Source organism: Lynx canadensis, chromosome C2 (assembly GCF_007474595.2).
Source record: "Lynx canadensis isolate LIC74 chromosome C2, mLynCan4.pri.v2, whole genome shotgun sequence".
In the NCBI taxonomy this organism is placed as follows: Eukaryota; Metazoa; Chordata; class Mammalia; order Carnivora; family Felidae; genus Lynx; species Lynx canadensis.
The window spans coordinates 145,444,189-145,464,538 of NC_044311.2; the positions used below are offsets into that span (position 1 = coordinate 145,444,189).

Below are 20,350 nucleotides of genomic sequence, written 5' to 3' on the forward strand. Positions count from 1 at the left end.
CAGGAAAGGGAACTTCCCATCACGGAGATCAAACATATTTATTTCAGTTTTTCCCTACCCATATGGCTGTGGCATCAGTTACTGTCAAAGAGCAGGTTACACACAGTACACATAATATGATGCCACTAAACCTGTGTGTGTGTGTGTGTGTGTGTGTGTGTGTGCCCGCGCGCGCACAAAACAAGTTAGGCAAATGCCAGAATGTTTACGGTGATACTTCTAGACCTTGTAGGGGTGGCCTTCATTTTCTTTGCTCTTCACCCAAATTTTCTAACATTTTTGCAATGAGCATATAATTCACTTATTTCAAATCTATGAAACATGCATATTGAAAGAAGCTATTTAAAAAAAGAATCCCTCTCCTCCCAAAGCCCAAGAATTCACTTCCACTTAGTATGCATATGATCACAGAGGAAATCAAAGCTGTGAGAGGAAATGGAGGTACCCTTCGAAGCGCCTTCCTCCCTCACACGTCTCTGAATCCTCACGCGTGCCACAGATGATTCCTCTGGCCCACTCTGCTCCTCTCAAGGAGGCAACCCCCAATACCTTCATACCTTACAGATCAGCTCCAGGGTGTCCCGGGCAGTGTCCCCGGGCCGGACGACCGTCAGGGCTGGCTGATTATTTGGCAGACAGAACCACGATGGTGTGAAATACTCGTGGACCCAAATGTCACAGTCGGGATTGTGCTGGTGGACGCTGGGCAAGACCATTTCTTTCTCCCTCTACGACAAGAAATGAAGTTAGTCGGGCAGCAGTCATCAGGCTTTGCTATCCGGACTGTACACGGAGATTCACTGTCTCCAGGAAAATGGCCCAGAGTGGAAATGGTAGCACTGGTCAGGGACAGAGGGGGATGTTCAGAGAGGAAACTATTGACAAAGGAGCTTTAATGGGGGAAGGAGAGATTTCTCAGATGCGAGGCAGACCTTTCACCCGGTCCACAGCATCCACAGGTGGGCACTGTGTAAGTGGGGGAAGGGTGGGGGGGGAGGGTACTGAAATTTGGAAGAAGGAAAGAAATGGATCATTCATTCAGCTCAGCTTTCTTGCTAGGATTTCCCCCACAAATCCACCTTAAACAGGGAATTCCTACAGCAAGAATATCTACCGTGTGGGTTATATGTTTCAAAAGCAACAATGAGGCCCCAAGGAAATTATTAAAGAAAAGATGATGTTCTAGCACTACACGTTTACAGGGAGCATCGTTTCTGTGCTTGCACTTGACCTCCAGCACAGCTCTGGGAGGGAGACAGTTCCGTTTCCCAGACAAGGTTCAGAGAACCTCAAAGCATGAGCTGTGTGGCCTTTTTAGGCCATTGCCACACTCCATCCTCTTCCACTACTCAGCCTGAGGGTCAAGGAGTAGTGTCATGTTTATAAGGATGGGAAAAGATGTACTCGTTCAGCAGCTGGGATAATCCAAGCAAGCGAAGCTAAAACATTCCATGGAACAATGAAATAGGGGCCAATTTCTTTGAAATAAGCAAATAAAGAATGATGTTAGGGGAGCCTGGGTGGCTCAGTCGGTTAAGCACCCAACTCTTGGTTTTGGTGCATGATCTCACGGTCACGATCTCTTGGTTCATGGTTTTGAGCCCGGATCAGGCTCTGTGCTGACAGTGTGAAGCCTGCTTGCGATTCTCTGTCTTTCTCTGCCCCTCCCCTTCTCTCTCAACATAAATAAATACACTTAAAAAAAAAAAAAAAAGAATGATGTCAGATTTCAGCAATGTAAAAACAATATTGATGGGCAAGATGTACTAAGACAAGACTTGATTATTGGTTTATAACCAGGCCACTGATCAGTAAATACAAATCTATAGGTTACCAAGAACAAGGCTGGTATTAGAAAATTACAAGAAACAATTTTTCAAACTAAGGCTGATAGGTGGTAACGTCATAGCTTCTATTCAAAAAAAAGAATGAATCCGAGAATGGGGGAAATATTTTTGCAAAGGCTACTAACTAAATTCAACCAAGAAGACAATTTCAGCTCTGGCTTTGAATGATGTCACTTTTGTGGATAAATTGAACCCCAAGGAAGGGATTGTCAAAAAGCAAAAAGCAATCAACTTGGCTAAATCCCATGAACTATAATTGGAATCTTTTTATTGCCCCCATGTGCCATATTAAATAAGTGCCCCTTAGCACTGGATCAACTCAAGTTTTGCATCTAAACTGCTGTTTGAGATCAAGGCACTCCAGCCAAGAAGAAGAATAAAGAAATATCTCAGAGAAATGGACAAACAAAAGGGGCAGAGAAATCCAAAGGAAAAAAAATGCAGGTTCCAGGATCTGTGTGCTCTGTGCCTGGGGTCCAGGATCTGTGTGCCTGGAGAGGCTATTCCAACATTAAAAGGGAACTAGTAACAGTATGCAAGATGAGTTAGCTAACTTCAGAAATGGCTTCATTAACATCAAAAACAATGCTTGTGTTGCACGTAGGTACAGTGATTTAACTTCATCAGATTTCATCAGAGACAGAGTTTTTCAGAGAAAGGGGCACGGATGGGTATTTCCAAGGACAGCTGCATTTGTATGGACAGGGACATAATCCAGGAGTAGTTTGAGCACAAAAGTGACAACAGGCCTGTCCCTGGCCACTCCTCTCCCCTCACCCCTTCCAAAGGCCAGAACTCCCCGCTGCACTCTGTTTCAGAGGCTCCATCTCGAACACGGGGCTGTGCTACCGCTGACCGCCCCTGCTTGGTTGCACGGCAACCGAGAGCTGAACTCTCTGTCATATTGATCCTGAGCCCAAGAACCGGGGGATCATTCCAAGGTCACGTTATCAACAACAGAACCCCCTGAACAAAGAGGTTACTGGTATCACTGTTAGGGTCTTTAAAGCTTGGGATGTCCATTTAAATTAGAGGCTGAAAAAAGTAGCCCAGAGGAAACAAAAATCAATATTCTTCATGGGCTTTCAATCAGAGCAGTGTGACCACCCCTTTTAAATCCAGGCACAAGGTTAGAACAAGTCTGTGAATCTTTAATTGAATACTTGTCTTCAGGAGGCAAAAGCATTTTTTTTTTTTTAAAGAATATACTATCAGAACAGTTCTTTGAATTAATGGGAACAACACAGCATGTGTGGGCAGAGAGGGAGGGCAGTACGAACTCACCTCTTGGGAATGGAAGTTGTAGATAAAAGCAATTGGCAACGACATAAGATATTCAGCTCCCCAGAACCCAAATTTCCTCTTATATTCTAGATGGAAAATGATACATCCAAATGATAAGTATTGAAAATGTTATGTTGGCAGGAGAATGTCCTTATTGTTACCAAGTTTTAAGCATAAAATGCTTGTCCACCTTTTACCGACCTGTTACATAACTTTAAAGATTTGATCATTTCAGCATTTAATACAGTCCACTTAATTTTAGGATCCCAAGAAACCAATGCATTGTGTAATGTTGACACATTCGCGGTACTTTTAGAAAAGGAATGGGTTTATTTTTACCTTGCCATCTGGAACAGTGTCATCAAATATTCCCTCTAAAGATTTCTTTACAGCATCACTTCCCTCACCGAACACCTGCATATACAAAAGTATCATCTTAAAAAGGCCTGTCGGCAAGAGGGCAAATGAAGCATGGGAAGGGGGATGGAAAATGAGCGTGGCTCTTGGAACACATGACAGAAGTCTCCAGATCCTCCTATATCAGCTCCATAAATAGGGAACGTAATTCATGGTAGCAGACCAGGAAAAACATGATCCTCTATCTGGATCACTTCCCATAACTCTAACAAACTCAAAAGAAAAAAGAAGAAGAAAAGAAAAAGTTGGCTTCTAGATCTGGATAATTCATTTTGTTGTAAAGAAAATAAGCTTTTGCAAAAGCAATGGACTAGATTTGCTCACATTGAACAGTTTCCACAATTCCCTCACATATACAATCAGATATTCATCAACAACTAGTTTACTTTTCATACTCTGCTGAGCAGAACCTGAGACTATCCATTTATAGTGCTTTCCGTAACATCCCAGAAAAGGTTTTCTTAATTAAAGAAAAAGAAAAAAAAAAAACAGAAATTTGTCTGTTCTTTGAAATTAAATGAATTCTGTTCAGTAGTCAAAATCTAAACATGTCGACAAGAGAAAGTTTTATATTCTGGCTCTAAACCAGCCAGGTACTATCAGGATAATACACATGATTAAGAAAAAGCCTTTCTCACGATGCAAATGAGATAGAAACACACCATTTGTGTCCATTTCAGAGTCCTGAGTTAACAAGTAGATTTCTGTTGGTATGCTCATGGCTAAGTAGGAAGTTTTTATAAACCCTCACTTTAAGAGACAGGAACAAGAACTGCTTCGAGGAAATGATATCGTCCTTTGATTTTTGAAATACGTTAAAACATTCTCTTGGACCTCATTTAACTTGAGGCATCTATTTCAGCAGCCACGGACTCTGACACAAGCTGGCGCTGATAAAGTTACCACCGCAGGAGTCAAGGCTTGTGACAGAAAAGACGTTCAAACCCAGTTCCCAACTGCCAAGTCCTGGCATGTATTTTAGTGGGTGCTCTGCGTCACCTGCCATCACAGGAGGATTCACACAAAACGCCACCACCACCTGCCAAAGGGAGGGGAGAAATCCTAGTGGCGAATGTCTTCCTTCTGTACGTACGTTTCGTCCAGAGACATCAAGTCTCATGCGTGAGTGTTTTGATAAAACAGTGACTTTCCTCCACACCGTTTCTTCTTCAGGTTTACACAGAAGCAAAACCTGGTAGCAGACTTGATGCTCTGCCTTCTCCAAAGACCACAGACCAAACGGCATGAATGCTCAGTCTGAGGCTCACTTATCACCTGCTCATCTGGTCTCCTGCAACGTCCATCAGCGACACAGAATACCCACGTTTAAACAGTGGGTGTGGTGGTCAGTTAGGAACGTAGGACGTCACTTTTCAGGACTGTCTCTTCTAAATTTCAGTTCTTGTGTAAGCTAATGGCTGGAACTGTCAGAACAAACAATGAGGGATCTTTTTATCAAATTAGTCAATCGGCTTCTCACTTTGCATAAGGGCACAGAGTGAACAGGTCAAACTGGGAATCCTAGCCATGACCTCCAACATGCTCAGTGCTTCACTTTTCGGCCACCATAACCCATGAATCCAACATTCTCCTTCTCCTGAAAAGACCAAGACCCATGTTCCTTCAGTCCCTAAAACACGAGCAAGCAGTCCCGGAGCCACTTGCTTCACAAAGCCAAAGAAGAATGACAATGACAATGGAGAGAAGTTCCTAGAAGTGACTCTAGCAGGATGGCGGTCTTGGCTAAAAGGGATAAAAAGGACAAGGCCACAGCATGTGGCTATCAGAGGACTGACCCTGTGGTACACCTCTCGGTGATGCCATTCGTGAGGTACCGAGATCCCCTTTGAGCCCCAGCATCTGGGTAGAAGGGCATCATGGCACTGGTGAGGACTCTCAGACTCCTGATTTCTCATACTGGAAGACAAGGGAACTCCCCATTTTATGTCAACCCCAAAAAGCTAATGGCAGAGGAGCAATCTGACCTCCCCGGAGGCCACCTTTGATCCAGCACCAGAAGCAGCTTAAAGAGCCCTGTGCTCAGGTGCCCACTTGGCTTCATCAACAAGCCCCGCTTTTTTCCGAAGACTCAGGATGAATTGTGCACTTTCAGGAGGTCTGTAATTAGCCAGGGTTTGCAAAGGATGCAGGTGGGAGACTGGAGCTTGGTGATAGACTAATAGCAGAGTTCAAAGTCATGAGTACACATTAGCTATTAAAAGCGTCTAGTATAACCAGCGTCTTTGTGTCAGTGAGCTGATTCGAAATACCACCCAGTACCAATAAATCACCACACATGCACATGCATCCCAAGTTGAGGTGGCCATGGAAGCAATCTGTGCCTGCTCTTTCGCCCACCCTGGAACCCACCTGGTTGATGCTGGGGCGTCCCTGCTTCTTTTTGGAGGTAGTGTCCAGACCCCAAAGGGAAGAAAACCTGCTCCTTCGCTTGCTTGCGGATCTGGACATGGCCTGAGTACGACGTCTCACTCCGGTCTCACCAGTGCGTGCTGCCACCTGAGGTCGTCGAGGAACAGCATCGACAAGAGAAATGCGTCAGGACCGCTCACCTCTTCCTCAAGGTCCCTACTAAGTTACACGCCCAGGGAGCATCCCTCTACTTGCTAGAGGGATGCTGCCCGTTCGTGAATGACTTAATAAAGCCAGTTACATCTTCAAATTCATAAAAATTTTAAAAAAGACCAACCATACCTCCATCATGCCAGCCCATCACCAAAGCATTTAATCTGTGACTCCCATATATTGGGACTTTGAGGGCTCTTCATGGAGTCCAAATATAATTGAAAGGTTGGCAAACTGAACCACTGTCTGAAACCATCAGGAAAACAGTAATATATAAAATAACAATATGACGCGTATGTAATGTTTCCAAGAATTCAATGCCCTTCTGGTCACAGGATTGAACTCTAGCAGCAAGTTGAGCTAACCATACGATCTTGAGATTCTCCCTAAATGCTCTAGAGCTGTTTCTACATTCTAGAAGAATGGTGTCTGAGTGTCGGCAAAAATAGCGAAAATAATACCTCTTGGTTCCTGTGATTCCACATGAAATCTAAGTGTACCAATTCTTCTATTTAGTTTTCTCAGAACGACACAATTTCCTTCGTAGGGAAGTGATGGTTGTCCCCCTATATCATCCTCCCTCTAGCTCAGTCAGAGAAACCCCACATGTAGCTGAGCACATGACTACCCAACGCTGACTTATTTTCCTTTGTAGCAGGACATGGGCCTGTGACTAACTTCCAGTCAACGGGAGCTAAGCAGAAGGGCTATTTGTCATCTCCAGGAACCGTCCTTAAGAGGAGGGAGGGATCTCCGTTATCTTTCACTTCTCTCCTTCCTGACAAAGGAAGGTCCGTGGGTTAACTCTTCTAGGACATTCAGACAGAACCCTTTTCACGGTTTTTAGAACAAGAAGATGAACGGGACCCAAGTCCGGGAAAATGGTGAAGCCACCTTATTAGCCTTACATGTCCCATGTTTAGACACAAGGGAATAAAAGTTCTATTTTGTTTTTTAAAAAAAAAAAAAGCAGTGGGGAGCAGGAGCTCCACTCTGTTGAGATATTTGCAAGATGCCAACAGCCCAGACAAATATTTCAGAGAGGAACACCCCAAGTTCAAATCTGCTTCTATACAAACTGCTCAAGTAGACACTGAATCTCTGTGAGGATCCCACAAAGTCCTTCCCAGGCCAACATTCGTGCTCGCAGTGTATCCATAGGTTAAAAGCAAAGTCCCAGGAACTTGAGGGAACTTCTGCCAGGAAATCTCAATAGGCCACCCACAGGCTCTCCTTTCAAATAAGGGAGTGCCAGGAGGTACAGCGAGTCAGACTTGAAATGAAACCTCCCCACCCGTCCTTTGTTGCTGGAGATGAGTCTTGGAACCTACTTGTCACAGATTCCCACACGGGCAACTCCCAGTGTGGTGGGTGCCAACTGGCATCAGACTGGGGGATGAAACCCCGTTGGGGAACAAGAGGGGCCCCCCAGCTGTCAGCACGTTGGTTAGAAGGCACGCCTCTCTGGGGTTTTCAGCACTGACAGGGTAAATACCCTGGACGCTCCATGAGTAGACTGGCAAAGACACTAAAAAGGAATCAGAACAGCTTCCCTGCAAAGGTATTAGAGGGGGAAGATTTTGGTCCCAAACGAAGATAGGAAGATGAGGAAGCGGTCTTATATTTTCCGAGCTTGAGGCATGTAAAAACGCAGCATCCAACACCACGTTAGAGAAAGAGGTCTAGACTAGGATTGTGCTCAAGGGGATGAGGGGGACAAAATCACAGACCAAAAGACACGTGTTTACTTTAAATAGATACACATTTTCTCTTCCCTATTTTCATCACTTTCTGAGTCAAAGGTAAACAAAAGCTGCAAAAGGAATAAATTATAATGTGCTGACATACATACATGCACACATGACGATTTCAGTATCAGATAAGCTTATCATCACAAAATGAGGCTAGGAACCACTAAATAAGTGGTGTGAAAGTTAAAAGTCTGAGAGGAAACAAAAATGCCTATTCGGTCTCATTATTTGTATATCTACTTATAAATAGATAAATCTATCTGTAGATCCACAGACAGCTACAGGCAGTCATATACAAATATATGGCTGTTGCATCACTGTTTATATATATATATATATATATATATGTATTATTACCTTGTTCACTTCCTTCATAGCATACATCAATACCTGCACCTACCCTGTCTATTTAACTGCTTACTCATTTATTATGCATCTCCCCCCATAAGAATCTCCAACAGGAAAAGAACTCTGAGTTGTTTGCTGCTATAACCCTAATCATAGGAAGAATAAATGACATATGCCAGGCCTCACATGTATTTGCTGATTCAATGAATAAAATACATAAACCAACATCACAAAGCAAAAGCCGAGGGAAGCCTGGGTGGCTCAACTGGTTAAGTGGCCGACTTTGGCTCAGGTCATGGTTTTGTGTTTCATGAGTTCGAGCCCCACGTTAACTCAGTGCTAACGGCTAGGAGCCTGGAACCCGCTTTGGATTCTGTATCTCCCCCTCCCTCCCCCTCCCTCCCCCTCCCCTGCTCCTGCTGTGTCTCAGTCTCTCTCTCTCTCTCTCTCTCTCTCTCTCAAAAATAAGTAAACATAAAAAAAAAAAAAAAAGCAAAAGCAGAGATCCTACATATAACATGGTCACAACAGTAATTCTTTACAATTTTAGAAAGACAGAGTCCAGCAGAGAAACTTACACAACGTAAATGTTCTCAGTTACCGGCTGACCAGTTGGTTGAGTCTGTTTAACAAATGGGCCCTTCACTAGGGGTTCTCACAGTAACTATGCTGCACTGCTGGGGGCCCTGTAAACTGCAAAAGTAACTGCTACCCCCAACACAATAATGACTCAAAATAAGCAAAGGGATTTACAGGGGGGGAAAAAAAGCTGGCAAAAGAACTAGCAGACAAGAGCTCAAGAGTTTCTCAATGATCTTTGCCCAGACAATGCCTCCCTTTGTGGCCAGAACCTGATTACTCTATCATTCTGCTCATCTGTGCAAACAAGAACAATGATAACCTTCTTTCAAAGAGTACAGCGGGGACCCTTCAGTTAATTACTGCAAATCACTGAGCATTATGGGAAGCCCTCCTGGTGAATGGGGCTTAAATTGTAGCCCAAATCTCCCCGCCCACCCCCAGCCCGCCTGCCCTCACACCTCCTCCTCCCTTGCCCCTCACTTAAAAGAAGAAAAAAAATAAGTCTGGACAAAGGCTAAATTGAAACATGTTTCAATGGGGGGTGGGGGGGGGACCTCTCTGGGGTCAAATGACAACGAGTAGAGGAAAAAATAAGTATCTAATAAATCGGACTGTAAAATTCCCTTCCTGGGATCTCCTGCAGGAACCGGAACAACAAACAGGGGCAGACACCTAAGCGGCCTGCTGAACTTGTTCTGTGTGAAGTGAAACCCCTCGTGGAAAAGAGAAGTTTGTGAGGACACACGGGCATATAGACACCCAGACTCACACTGCAGCTGAGGACGGTGGGGGGCAAGGAAAAGGAAGCTGCACATAAGGACTTAAATACGCTTCTTAAGGGGCGCCTGGATGGCTCAGTCGGTTAAGAGTCTGACCTCGGCTCAGGTCATGATCTCACGGTCCGTGAGTTCGAGCCCCGTGTCGGGCTCTCTACAGTCAGTGCAGAGCCCTCTTTGGATCCTCTGTCTCCCTCTCTCTCTCTCTGCACCTCCCCTGCTTGCCCTTCTCTCTCAAAAATAAATAAACCTAAATAAATAAATAAATAAATAAATAAATATTCTTCTTTAAAGTCACTGACCAAGGGGCGCCTGGGTGGCGCAGTCGGTTAAGCGTCCGACTTCAGCCAGGTCACGATCTCGCGGTCCGTGAGTTTGAGCCCCGCGTCAGGCTCTGGGCTGATGGCTCGGAGCCTGGAGCCTGTTTCCGACTCTGTGTCTCCCTCTCTCTCTGCCCCTCCCCCGTTCATGCTCTGTCTCTCTCTGTCCCAAAAATAAATAAACGTTGAAAAAAAAAAAATTAAAAAAAAAAAAAGTCACTGACCAAAACGCCTAAATTACTAACCCTCCCATCCCTATCTTCAGCTGGCCAGATTTTAACAGTCTGCCCATCCAAATAAAAGTACACACAAATCACAGATATTGAGATAGAGGCAATTAGAAGGTCTGAAGATAAGTTATGGAAGGATAATAATAAAGTTAGCTCCAATGGCTTTGAAGAAAATTAAGGCAAGAGCTCTCTTACAAAAATGTCACTTCAATCTACGACATTCTTACCATGCAGTAGACAAGAATTTTATTATTATTATTATTATTATTTGCAGAATATACAAACTGAGATTTGGTCAAGTTACAAATTGGTGTCTGGGTCTCAGAGAAACAGTCCTAGAGCCTCAAACTCAAAAACATTTGGAAGACTTATTCATCACAGCACACTGACCCATTACTAAGGAAAAAAAAAAAAAAAAAGCACTTAACAGCTATATGAAGAGGTGGGAGACCAAGAAAGACCAAGGGAGACCAAGAAAGACCAAGAGCTGAGTCGTAATTAGCAGAACAAATCAGGATGCCAGTTTTAATAAGTCCAGAAATTGGTTTAAGACTTCTTTAAAAATGTAAATCTACCCCTAATTATCTGAATGATGACGCTAATCTATTTATAAAGAATACAAACGCCTTTGACTGAATTGCAGCTCTGAATTCAATTGAAGGGTACAGCTGAAGAGGGGAGGCAAGCCAAGCCCAGCAGAGCTAAGGTTTTCCAAAGCAGTTTCTGGAACCTGAGACTTAACATTTAATTCCACAGCAAATGTGCTAAGGTGCAGTACATTTTAAGTGGGTGTTGACTTGGATGGGCTGAAACCATGTTACTCGCAATAGCAATTTTTGAGAAGAAAGGAGCCAAACGTACATAAAGCTGTTCGCAATTTAGCAAGTACATAAAATTACAGATTGCAAACACACAACACAACGATGCAATCTGCCGTTCCGGAGGTCAGATGCAAATTCTCCTTCCCAAGCAAATACATATGTTGGGCTAGAAAATCATGGAAGATCTTTACTTTCCTCAAATGCAGCAGGTACAGTTATGACTGTAAAGAACTGATTTCTGAAATTACAGTATTTAAAAATAAAATGAAAGGAAGATCACCAAAGAGATCTGTGTTCAATATATGGGGTGTGTGTGTGTGTGTGTGTGTGTGTGTGTGTGTGAGAAAGAGAGAGAGAGAGAGAGAGAGAATGCATTTCCGTATGAGAGAGCTCTCCGCTTAACATTTCCATAAGGTTAATATAAAAAAAAACTGTATTTGGATTAAAACCAGAACACTGCCTAAAGAGGACATCAGTTACGAACAAACACTACATGCAGAGATCTCTTAAGATAATACCTTTCCTATTTTCTTTGCACAATAATTTAGGCCCCATCAAGAGAGGCTTAAGGAATACATTTCAGAACAGACTCAAATGAAGATCTGTACCCACCGCAGAGGACGTGTCAGAAATCCACACCCAGCAGTGAACTAGAAAAACACTTCAGCGGCTCCTGTCAAGTCCTGCTCAGGATTAATAGTAAAGAGAAATATTTCTTAAAAACACACCGGCTTCGACTCACCAGGGCATGGAAGGATGATACAGAGAAGATTCCAAGGCGGCCCATTGCCACTTTCGTTGGTCGGCTTGCAAAAGCAAGTAGCCTTTTGGGGTTTGGCAGTTCCCCACCTTGGAGGCTAGCTAAGTAACAGCGGTAACGAAATAGGTCCATTTGGAACTGCTCGAGATTCTGCTCCCAAACGAAGATCTACGGTGGTGAAAATATGGAAAAAGGAAAGGCAAGGAAAAGGGAAAACAAGTGTTAACAGTCATCCCACACAAATGTTACAAAACCACACATTGTCAAGGTATTGATTTTAATCCTAAGGGGTAAACCACAGGTACCCCGAATTTCTTAGGGAACAGCATCTCAAGTATCACTGTTTTCGTAGCTTACACGTTTTTTTCACAAAGACCCACAGTCATAAATTCGGTCTGGTAAACAGAAAGTATATGTCAGCTGCTCTGTGTCCTCTGGTTACAATGTCATGTTTCTGGGCCTTCTAGGCCATCAGCTCCAAGCTCTGGGCCACAAACCCAAGGGAAGTAAAATCTGCAGGGTTTCTACCACTGGAGAATTATAGGACTTACCAGGAGATGACCTTTCATAGGAAGACAAAGAGAAAAAGAAAAGGGAGGTGAATTAAAGATCAGAGCCCAACAGCTTTTGGGAACAGGGGAGTGGCACATGGCCCACGGTGGGAGGCAGAAAACACTAGAAGGTGAAGACCCAGGCTCTGGAATAAATTTCCAACCACAGAGTGTGTCCAAGATATTTCCTCGCTTTTCAGAGTGGCAAAACGATACCTACTTCCTAAGACTGAAGTGATATTTAGATGAGATAATGCAAGAATAAGCTTGGCACAGGATGTGGTATATAGCCACGGCTCAGTGATGTTAACGGTGACGTGGACAGTGGTTAATGGCCGATGTCTACTTTTTACTGTGACTTATGCATGTTCACAGCACTGTTCACAGCGGCCAAAAAGTGGAAACAGCCAACATGGCCCATCAACGGACAAACGGATAAGCAAACTGTGGTGAGTGTGGGCAACGAATCATAGCCGTAAAAGGGAATGAAGAACTGACTGATGTCCCCTACGATGTGGGTCCATCCCAAAGCGTGACGTGAAGTGAAGGAATTCAGACGCAAAAGGTCACATGTTGTGTAATTCCACTTGTATAAAAACATCCGAAATTGGGGAATCCGTAGAGGCAGCATGCCAGGAGCACAGGGGAGCAATTTAACAGGTATGGAGTTTCCTTCTGGGGTGAATGACAACATCTGGGAACTAGACACAGGTTGTGGTTGCTCAATACTGTGGACGTATGACATGCAACTGGATTGTACGCCTTAACATGGTTAATCGCATGCTACGTGAATTTTGCCTCAGTGAAAACAAAGACAGCGCCAGGTAACAGAGGGAGAGAAACCACGGGAAACCAGCTGCTGGCCCACACCATCCACTGTTCCATTCCTGAAACTCACTGATTCCCACGATGATTTCCTAACCGTTAAGACAAAGTTTCAAAGCGCAACTGGATGGCTCATCGCGGACTTTGAAACAATTGAGTAGAAGGCACAACCTTCCTGTTACCTCGTGACGGCTTTCTTTTCTTAGCATGAAATATACTTACTTATGATCCTGTACTGCAGCTACGCACACGCTTTTTCAAACACACTCCACCTTGCCGAAATTGCCTAAATTTGCATCTCCCCACAGAGGAGCTCACCCGTGAACCGGACAAGGTGGGGAAGGAAAACCAGCAGACGTGGTGATGACAGAGATGCCCCAGAATAGCACAGCAGTGGTGGTGGGAGCGGGGGCAGGCTCCTCTATTAGATTTCTGTCTCCCGTTCATGTAATATTGTTCCCTTCAGCTCGTAACAATCGGCTGCGAACGACGGGTGAGGAACGCTGACAGTCACAATAAAGAATTCAGCAGCCCGGATGACAGGCTGACAAGATAAGCAATGACTCTCCGTGATGCCAAGACGTGGAGGCACTTGAAAGACCCATAACGATCCCGCCCAAGTCGAAACACGGAAGGACGATTACCTGATCTAATATAGTCTTCTTCTTCTTCGAATCGGTGACCGAAGACAGCTGCATTTCGCCCATTTTCTTCATCTTCTCATCCATATCAATCTTCTGTTCCAGTTTTTTGATCTCGGACTTCAGGAGCCGGAGCGTGTCCTCTTTGTGGTGATGTCTCGCCACGGCAGCCGCGCAGGCAGAGTGGATGGCGGTGATCCAGTTTTCCAGCTCCGTCTGGCTGGTGGTCTGTAAGGGGTAGTGGGGGGGGGGGGGGGGGGCAAGAAGAAACAGCCGCCTCTTAGGTTATCGGCAGTGGACCAGGGGCGTTTCGAGAGAAGCAATGGCATGGAGTCAAGGTGACGGGTCTGGACACCTCATGAGTAAGGCTAACCTTCCTGACCTCCTCCTGCAGACAGTACATTAGGCCTTAGGCCAGACGAACTGCACCCACCCCCAGCCCCCAAGAGCTGTCTGGAAGGAAGCCTCCTCCGTGTCTGCTCACTCTGTGTACTCCCTGAACTCACTTGTTGTGATGGAATGATCGTGTGCATCTCCCCCAAATGCAAAGGTTGAAATTCTCACCCCCAGAGTGGTGTTAGAGGACGAGGCCCCGGGGAGAGGATTAGGTCATGAAGGCGGGGTCTTCATGCAGGGGATTAGTGCTCTTATAAAAAGGCCAGAGAGGGGCGCCTGGGTGGCTCAGTCGGTTAAGCATCCGACTTCGGCTCAGGTCATGATCTCACGGTCCGTGAGTTCGAGCCCCGCGTCGGGCTCTGTGCTGCCAGCTCAGAGCCTGGAGCCTGCTTGGGATTCTGTGTCTCCCTCTCTCTCTCTCTGCCCCTCCACCACTCATGCTGTGTCTCTCTCTGTTTCAAAAATAAATAAATATTAAAAAAAAAAATTAAAAAAAAAAAAAAAAAAGGCCAGAGAGCTAACTAGTCCCCTTCTGCCGAGTGAGGACCCAGCGAGAAGACAGCATTTACGAATCAGGGAGCCGGCCTGCCCCTCCCATGCTGCCACCCTGAACTTGGACTTCCAGCCTCCAGAATGTGAGAAATAAACGTCTGTCATTTATAAGCCACCTGTTTATTTATTTATCCGTTTGTTATAGCAGTCCAAATTAAGACGCCTGTATATGTGATAATCCTACACAAAGAGCTTAGTTTCTAGTTAACAGGGTTGCTACGAAGCAAAGGTCAGTTTCCAGGGAGGGATGTGTGGTTCCAAAGTGGGAACGAGGCCAAGGGACGTTACTGGCCAAGGAAGGCACAACAGCCCTGCCCCCAGTGAACTGCTGTGACCCAAATCCAAAGGCCCTATGCCAGAGTCAAGCAGCAATGACACAACTAGGGTTGTGGAAGAAGTTCAAGGCAGCCAGATGCAGTATTATGTTCGGAGACACACGGGAGTACCCAGGAAGAGGGGCCACCTGGCAGTGAAGAATGGCCAGGTCACTTTAAAGAAAATGGTAACCCCCAAAAACACACAAGCAACCTCCAAGTGACTCGAGGTGCTCTGAAAGGCAAAAGTCAAAATACAGCTTGGGGGAGACAGTTCATCTGCAAAAACACACGATCGCTAAGACTTTAGGAACCCAGTCAATTGAGTATTTATAAGTAAGGATACGCTAGAATGTTCCGGGTATCCCCTTAAGCCCAGAGAGGTTTAACAAACACTCAGAAATTAGATCACTGAAGAAAAGGTCTATTCAGCCACTTCAATACTAAAGTAACAGCCAACATCATTTTCACACACAAAACACTCATTTTTTTTCCTCTCTCTCTGATGCGTCTTCTCAGTTTCCAAACTCATCTGAGCAAAAGTCTGCAAACAAAATTCCACCAGCAGGTCCCTATCGGCCTATTACTCTGTACCGACAACCAAAGACCACCCCAGGTGTCTACATTATTTCTGAATTCCATCAGTTTTGTATTCCACAAAGAAAATGGCAACAAATGTTACAAATGGCATCAGCCAAAAGAGCCCCGACACACTGGACAAATGTAAACAATGTGGCCGTTGTTACATTTATAACAAAACATGTGCCTCTGTCTAAAGAAGATTTCCATAAGCTAGACATCCTCATGAAAAAACAGCAGAGGGAAGCAAATGGAATCATTTTGTGAAAACTGAGTGGGAGAAGAGGAGATAGCAACACTGGAAATCAGAGGTAAATACTTCTTGGCAGGGGTGGGGTGGGTGCCCGTGTCTGTATAGGAGACTCATCTTTAAGGCTTAATTAACTTTGCTTCAAATTTTTAATGTGTATCTCCTCTTAGAAAGTCACTGCCTTACATTTTATCTTGGTAGATCACTCTAAAGTAACTCAAGAGGGGCGCCTGGGTGGCTCAGTCGGTTGAGCGTCCCACTTTGGCTCAGGTCATGATCTCGCGGTCCGTGGGTTCGAGCCCCACGTCGGGCTCTGTGCTGCCAGCTCAGAGCCTGGAGCCTGCTTCGGATTCCGTGTGCCCCCCTCACTCTCTGCCCCTCCCCCACTCATGCTCTGTCTCAGAAATAAACATTAAAAAAATTTTTTTTAAATAAATAAATAAAAAATAAAGTAACTCAAGAAAAATTCAGAGTTCCGGGTCCTCCCACATAAGATAAATGCCCCAGGCTTGCTCCCGCCTAGGACAAGGTACAGCGTTGGACCTCAGAGTCTCTCTGTGCCACAGCATCAGTGCGTTTCTTTACTAAAAAGTGGAGTTATTTTTCCTCTTTCTTTTTTTTTAAATGTGTTTATTAGGGAAGGTATCAGCTCAGATGGAAAAAGAATCTCGTAAGGATTCTTTCCTAAAAGGAAGGCTTCCAGGAAGAAAATACCAAGTGATGGCAAAGATAAGGAGCAACCAGAATTATGACGCACTGCTGGCTGCTGGCTGGAGAAGTAACTGGTCTACGTGCTTCGGAAAGCTCTTTGAAGCTACCTAAAAAAAGGTGAATATATGCATGCCTCGCGACCCCAAAAATGCACTCCTGGGTACATGCTCAACAAAAATGCATTCATATGCTCACCAGAACATAGGTACCAAAATGTTTATAGCAGCATAATTTGCAGTGGGCCAAAATGGAAACTATCCAAACACCCGTCAACAGCAGAATGGAGAAATGAGTGTGGTAGAATCACACAATGAAATACCATACAGCAATGAGAATGAAAGACTACAACCTGAATAAATTTCACACACTGAGGACAAGAAGCCCGACATGCAAGAATATAGACTAGGATTCTATTTATATAAAGTACAAAAATGGGCAAAAGCAATGCGAGAAGTCAGAAGAGTACCTCTTTGGTAGGTGTCGGGGGGAGGGTGGAGAGCAAATGGAAGAACCCACAAGCCAGGGGGGGCGGGGGGCTCTGGGGTGCTGGCCAAGTTCAGCTTCTCGGTCCGGGTGCTGGTTATGTGCATGTATGACGTGGGTGTACGAGCTAATCAAACACCATCAAAAGGTGTACTTTTCTGTGTAGATATTCTACTTTAAGAGAAAGTTTTTTTAGAAAAACACTAAGATATATTACCCTAAATTTACATCTAATTTCTCTGTAGCTATCCCCCAAAATAATATATTTCAGATTCCATTTTTCTTTAAAAGGTGTCCCCTATAATTTTGCAATGGAAGTCCCAAACAGCACGACCCTTTCGCGGGGCTATGTCTCTGTCGTCCATGGTGTCAGGCAGTATCTGATAAAAATAGCTGCTTCCTTGAGCTGAAACATGCTTTCTCCTTGGTACATGCAGCTCAGTGGAAACAAGGAGCTTTTATAGACTTTAGGAAAGATGGTGTTTTCACCTATTACAAAGGGACACTGTTGGGAGCGTTTCAGATGCCATCCGTGCAGAGGCGGCATGTGCTACTGAGGAGGAGAGACCGTGTCTCCTGTAAAAATAGCAGGTATGTGGATGCTTAGAGCGAGGTCAGCATCCACCCCACCCCTGCCACCGCCAGCTGCCCCTCGCCCACCTCTGCCTCCATTAGAACCCTCCACTCCCAAACTCCTCCCGCCCCAAGGCACAAAGAAAAGGAAATCCCTACAAGTCTGACATAAGATGTGAAGAATTGATGGAAAGAGCTGAAATTCCCCGATACAGGCTCTGCTTTTTAAGTTACAAACTTTAATTTTATTTTTTTTTAATTTTTTTTTAACGTTTATTTATTTTTGGGACAGAGAGAGACAGAGCATGAACGGGGGAGGGGCAGAGAGAGAGGGAGACACAGAATCGGAAACAGGCTCCAGGCTCTGAGCTGGCCGCACAGAGCCCGATGCGGGGCTCGAACTCACGGACCGCGAGATCATGACCTGAGCCGAAGTCGGACGCCCAACCAACTGAGCCACCCAGGCGCCCCACAAACTTAAATTTTAAAACAAAAATATGCCTCTAGAAGGGGCCCAGGGCAATTTTATGAATGGAGAAACCAAAGCTCAGAAGAATGAGGGATAACACGGTAATTTATTATAAACCTCGATCTCTACCAATTCTGTGCTCAAAAAAAACATTTTATTAAATATGCTACACTGCCCCTGAACCCCTAGTTCTCAGCAATTACCCCAAAGCCTGGGCCCCCACAGTGTCATTAGTGCTATACCTGTAATATTTGGAGCCCCTCCTAAGGATGTAGGGGGATAGAACTCTCTTGCTCCCTTTAAAGTTCGGTGTGGCCATGTCACTTGGTTTTGTTTTGTTTTTTTTTTTGTTTTGTTTTTTGGCCAATGCATTTGAGGAGAAGCGGCGTGTGTCATTACAAAACAAAAGGCTGTGGGGCGCCTGGGTGGCGCAGTGGGTTAAGCGTCCGACTTCAGCCAGGTCACGATCTCGTGGTCCGTGAGTTCGAGCCCCGCGTCAGGCTCTGGGCTGATGGCTCAGAGCCAGGAGCCTGTTTCCAATTCTGTGTCTCCCTCTCTCTCTGCCCCTCCCCCGTTCATGCTCTGTCTCTCTCTGTCCCAAAAATACGTTGAAAAAAAAATTTAAAAAAAACAAAAAAACAAAAGGCTGATTTGCCCCCATTCTTGTCCCTTGGCTTACAGTCATGGAAGCATGTGTCGAGATGAAGCGTCTGTCAGCCTGGGTCCCTGAAAGTCCAGGACAAATACAGCTTCATAGCCAATGCCCATCAGACAATGAAGAGGTGTGGTAAGCCATGGGGGTATGAGGGTTGCTCCTTTCTACAGCATAACCTAACCACCGTGACTGATGATGCACTAGCTATGCTCAAAAACCCTTCTAAAGAAATGCTTTTAGAAGAGTCTATAGAACACACTTTTAACCTCCGAGAAGAGCCATAATCTGATAGGTTTTATAGAGCAACAGCCTTTTCTTCTCTTTACTTAATGGAAGCAGGGTGCCAGGCCCCTTCTTCCCTCCACCTTTGAGGGTCTCTGCCAAACTCAGCCAAGGGCAGCACAGACTCCAATCTGATGCCTTAGAGTTTATGTTTACACCCCAGTTAAGAAGTGGAAAGAAATCACCTGGCTGGCTCAGTCGGTAGGGCGTGTGACTCTTAATCTCAGGGTTGTAAGTTTGAGCCCCACGACAGGTGCAAAGGTTACTTAAAAATAAAATCTTAAAGGGGGTGCCTGGGTGTCGCAGGCGGTTAAGCACTCAATTTCAGCTCAGGTCATGATCTCACAGTTCGTGGGTTCAAGCCCGCATTCGGCTCTGTGCTGACAGCTCAGAGCCTGGAGCCTGCTTCGGATTCTGTGTGTGTGTGTGTGTGTGTGTGTGTGTGTGTGTGTGTGTGTGTGTCTTTCTCTGCCCCTCCCCTGCTTTCTCAAAAATAAAATAAACATTAAAAAAATGTTTTTAATAAAAAATAAAATAAAATCTTAAAAAAAAAAAGAAGTGGAAAGAAAGGAAACTGATACTAGTCAATGAAGCTAAACATCCTTTGAAAGATGTTTATTTACTTTGGGTAGACCAGCTATCCTGAAATTTATTTATTTAAAATAAAGAAAGATGGTGATTGCCAGGGGCCAGGGGAAGGTGGGACTAATGAGTTAGCATTCGGAGTTTCGGGTTTGCAAGACGAGGAGAGTCCTGGAGATGGACAGTGGTGACAGGTGTACAAAGATGCGAACGTACTCAACGCCACTGATCTGTACATTTAAAAACAGGTAAGATGGTATGTCACGTATACTTTACCACAACTAAAATTTTAAGGAACAAACAAAAGCACCAAACCCCATAACCTAGAGAAGGATACACAGAAAAGTCTGATCACCGCTTCCTGAAAAATTTATCCGTCATTCGTTCTAACCATTCGGCATGCCTCGAGCCTCCAAGCTTCTCTGAAACCTGTCGGTGGCTGAAGGCAGTTCCATTAGAGAGAACTTTTGCTCCTGCTGCCCTGTATAAGCAACGCAGCAGTCTCAGCCTTTCTCTATCATTAAGCCACATCTATTTCTAAGAAGCGCAATTCACTAAATGAGCTTTCTGAAAGGGCTTGTCCATTCCCAGGGGCATACACAGAGAGGGTGGGCTAAGTCCACCTGACTGCTGTCAACAGCGAGTTAAGTAGACAAAACTCTGGACAGTTCGTGGCAGTTTATAGGCTTAACAATCCAGAGCTGCTCACAGCAGATCACCAACTTGATAGAATGTTTCCCAGTGTGGACTCCCCACGATTTAAATTCT

The 20,350-nt window shown here is 44.8% G+C and overlaps 1 protein-coding gene across 1 annotated transcript in view; it reads right to left on the reverse strand.

Moving 5' to 3' along the window:
• TIAM1 (TIAM Rac1 associated GEF 1) overlaps window positions 1–20,350 on the reverse strand; it is a 189,302-nt gene that overhangs the window by 66,884 nt on the left and 102,068 nt on the right. The window contains exons 6-10 of the mRNA XM_032594597.1: window positions 13,740–13,964; window positions 11,702–11,887; window positions 5,919–6,065; window positions 3,471–3,545; window positions 558–728 (exon numbers count right to left, since the gene is read on the reverse strand). Coding sequence (XP_032450488.1) covers window positions 558–728; window positions 3,471–3,545; window positions 5,919–6,065; window positions 11,702–11,887; window positions 13,740–13,964 — 804 coding nt within the window. The remainder of the gene's footprint in view (window positions 1–557; window positions 729–3,470; window positions 3,546–5,918; window positions 6,066–11,701; window positions 11,888–13,739; window positions 13,965–20,350) is intronic.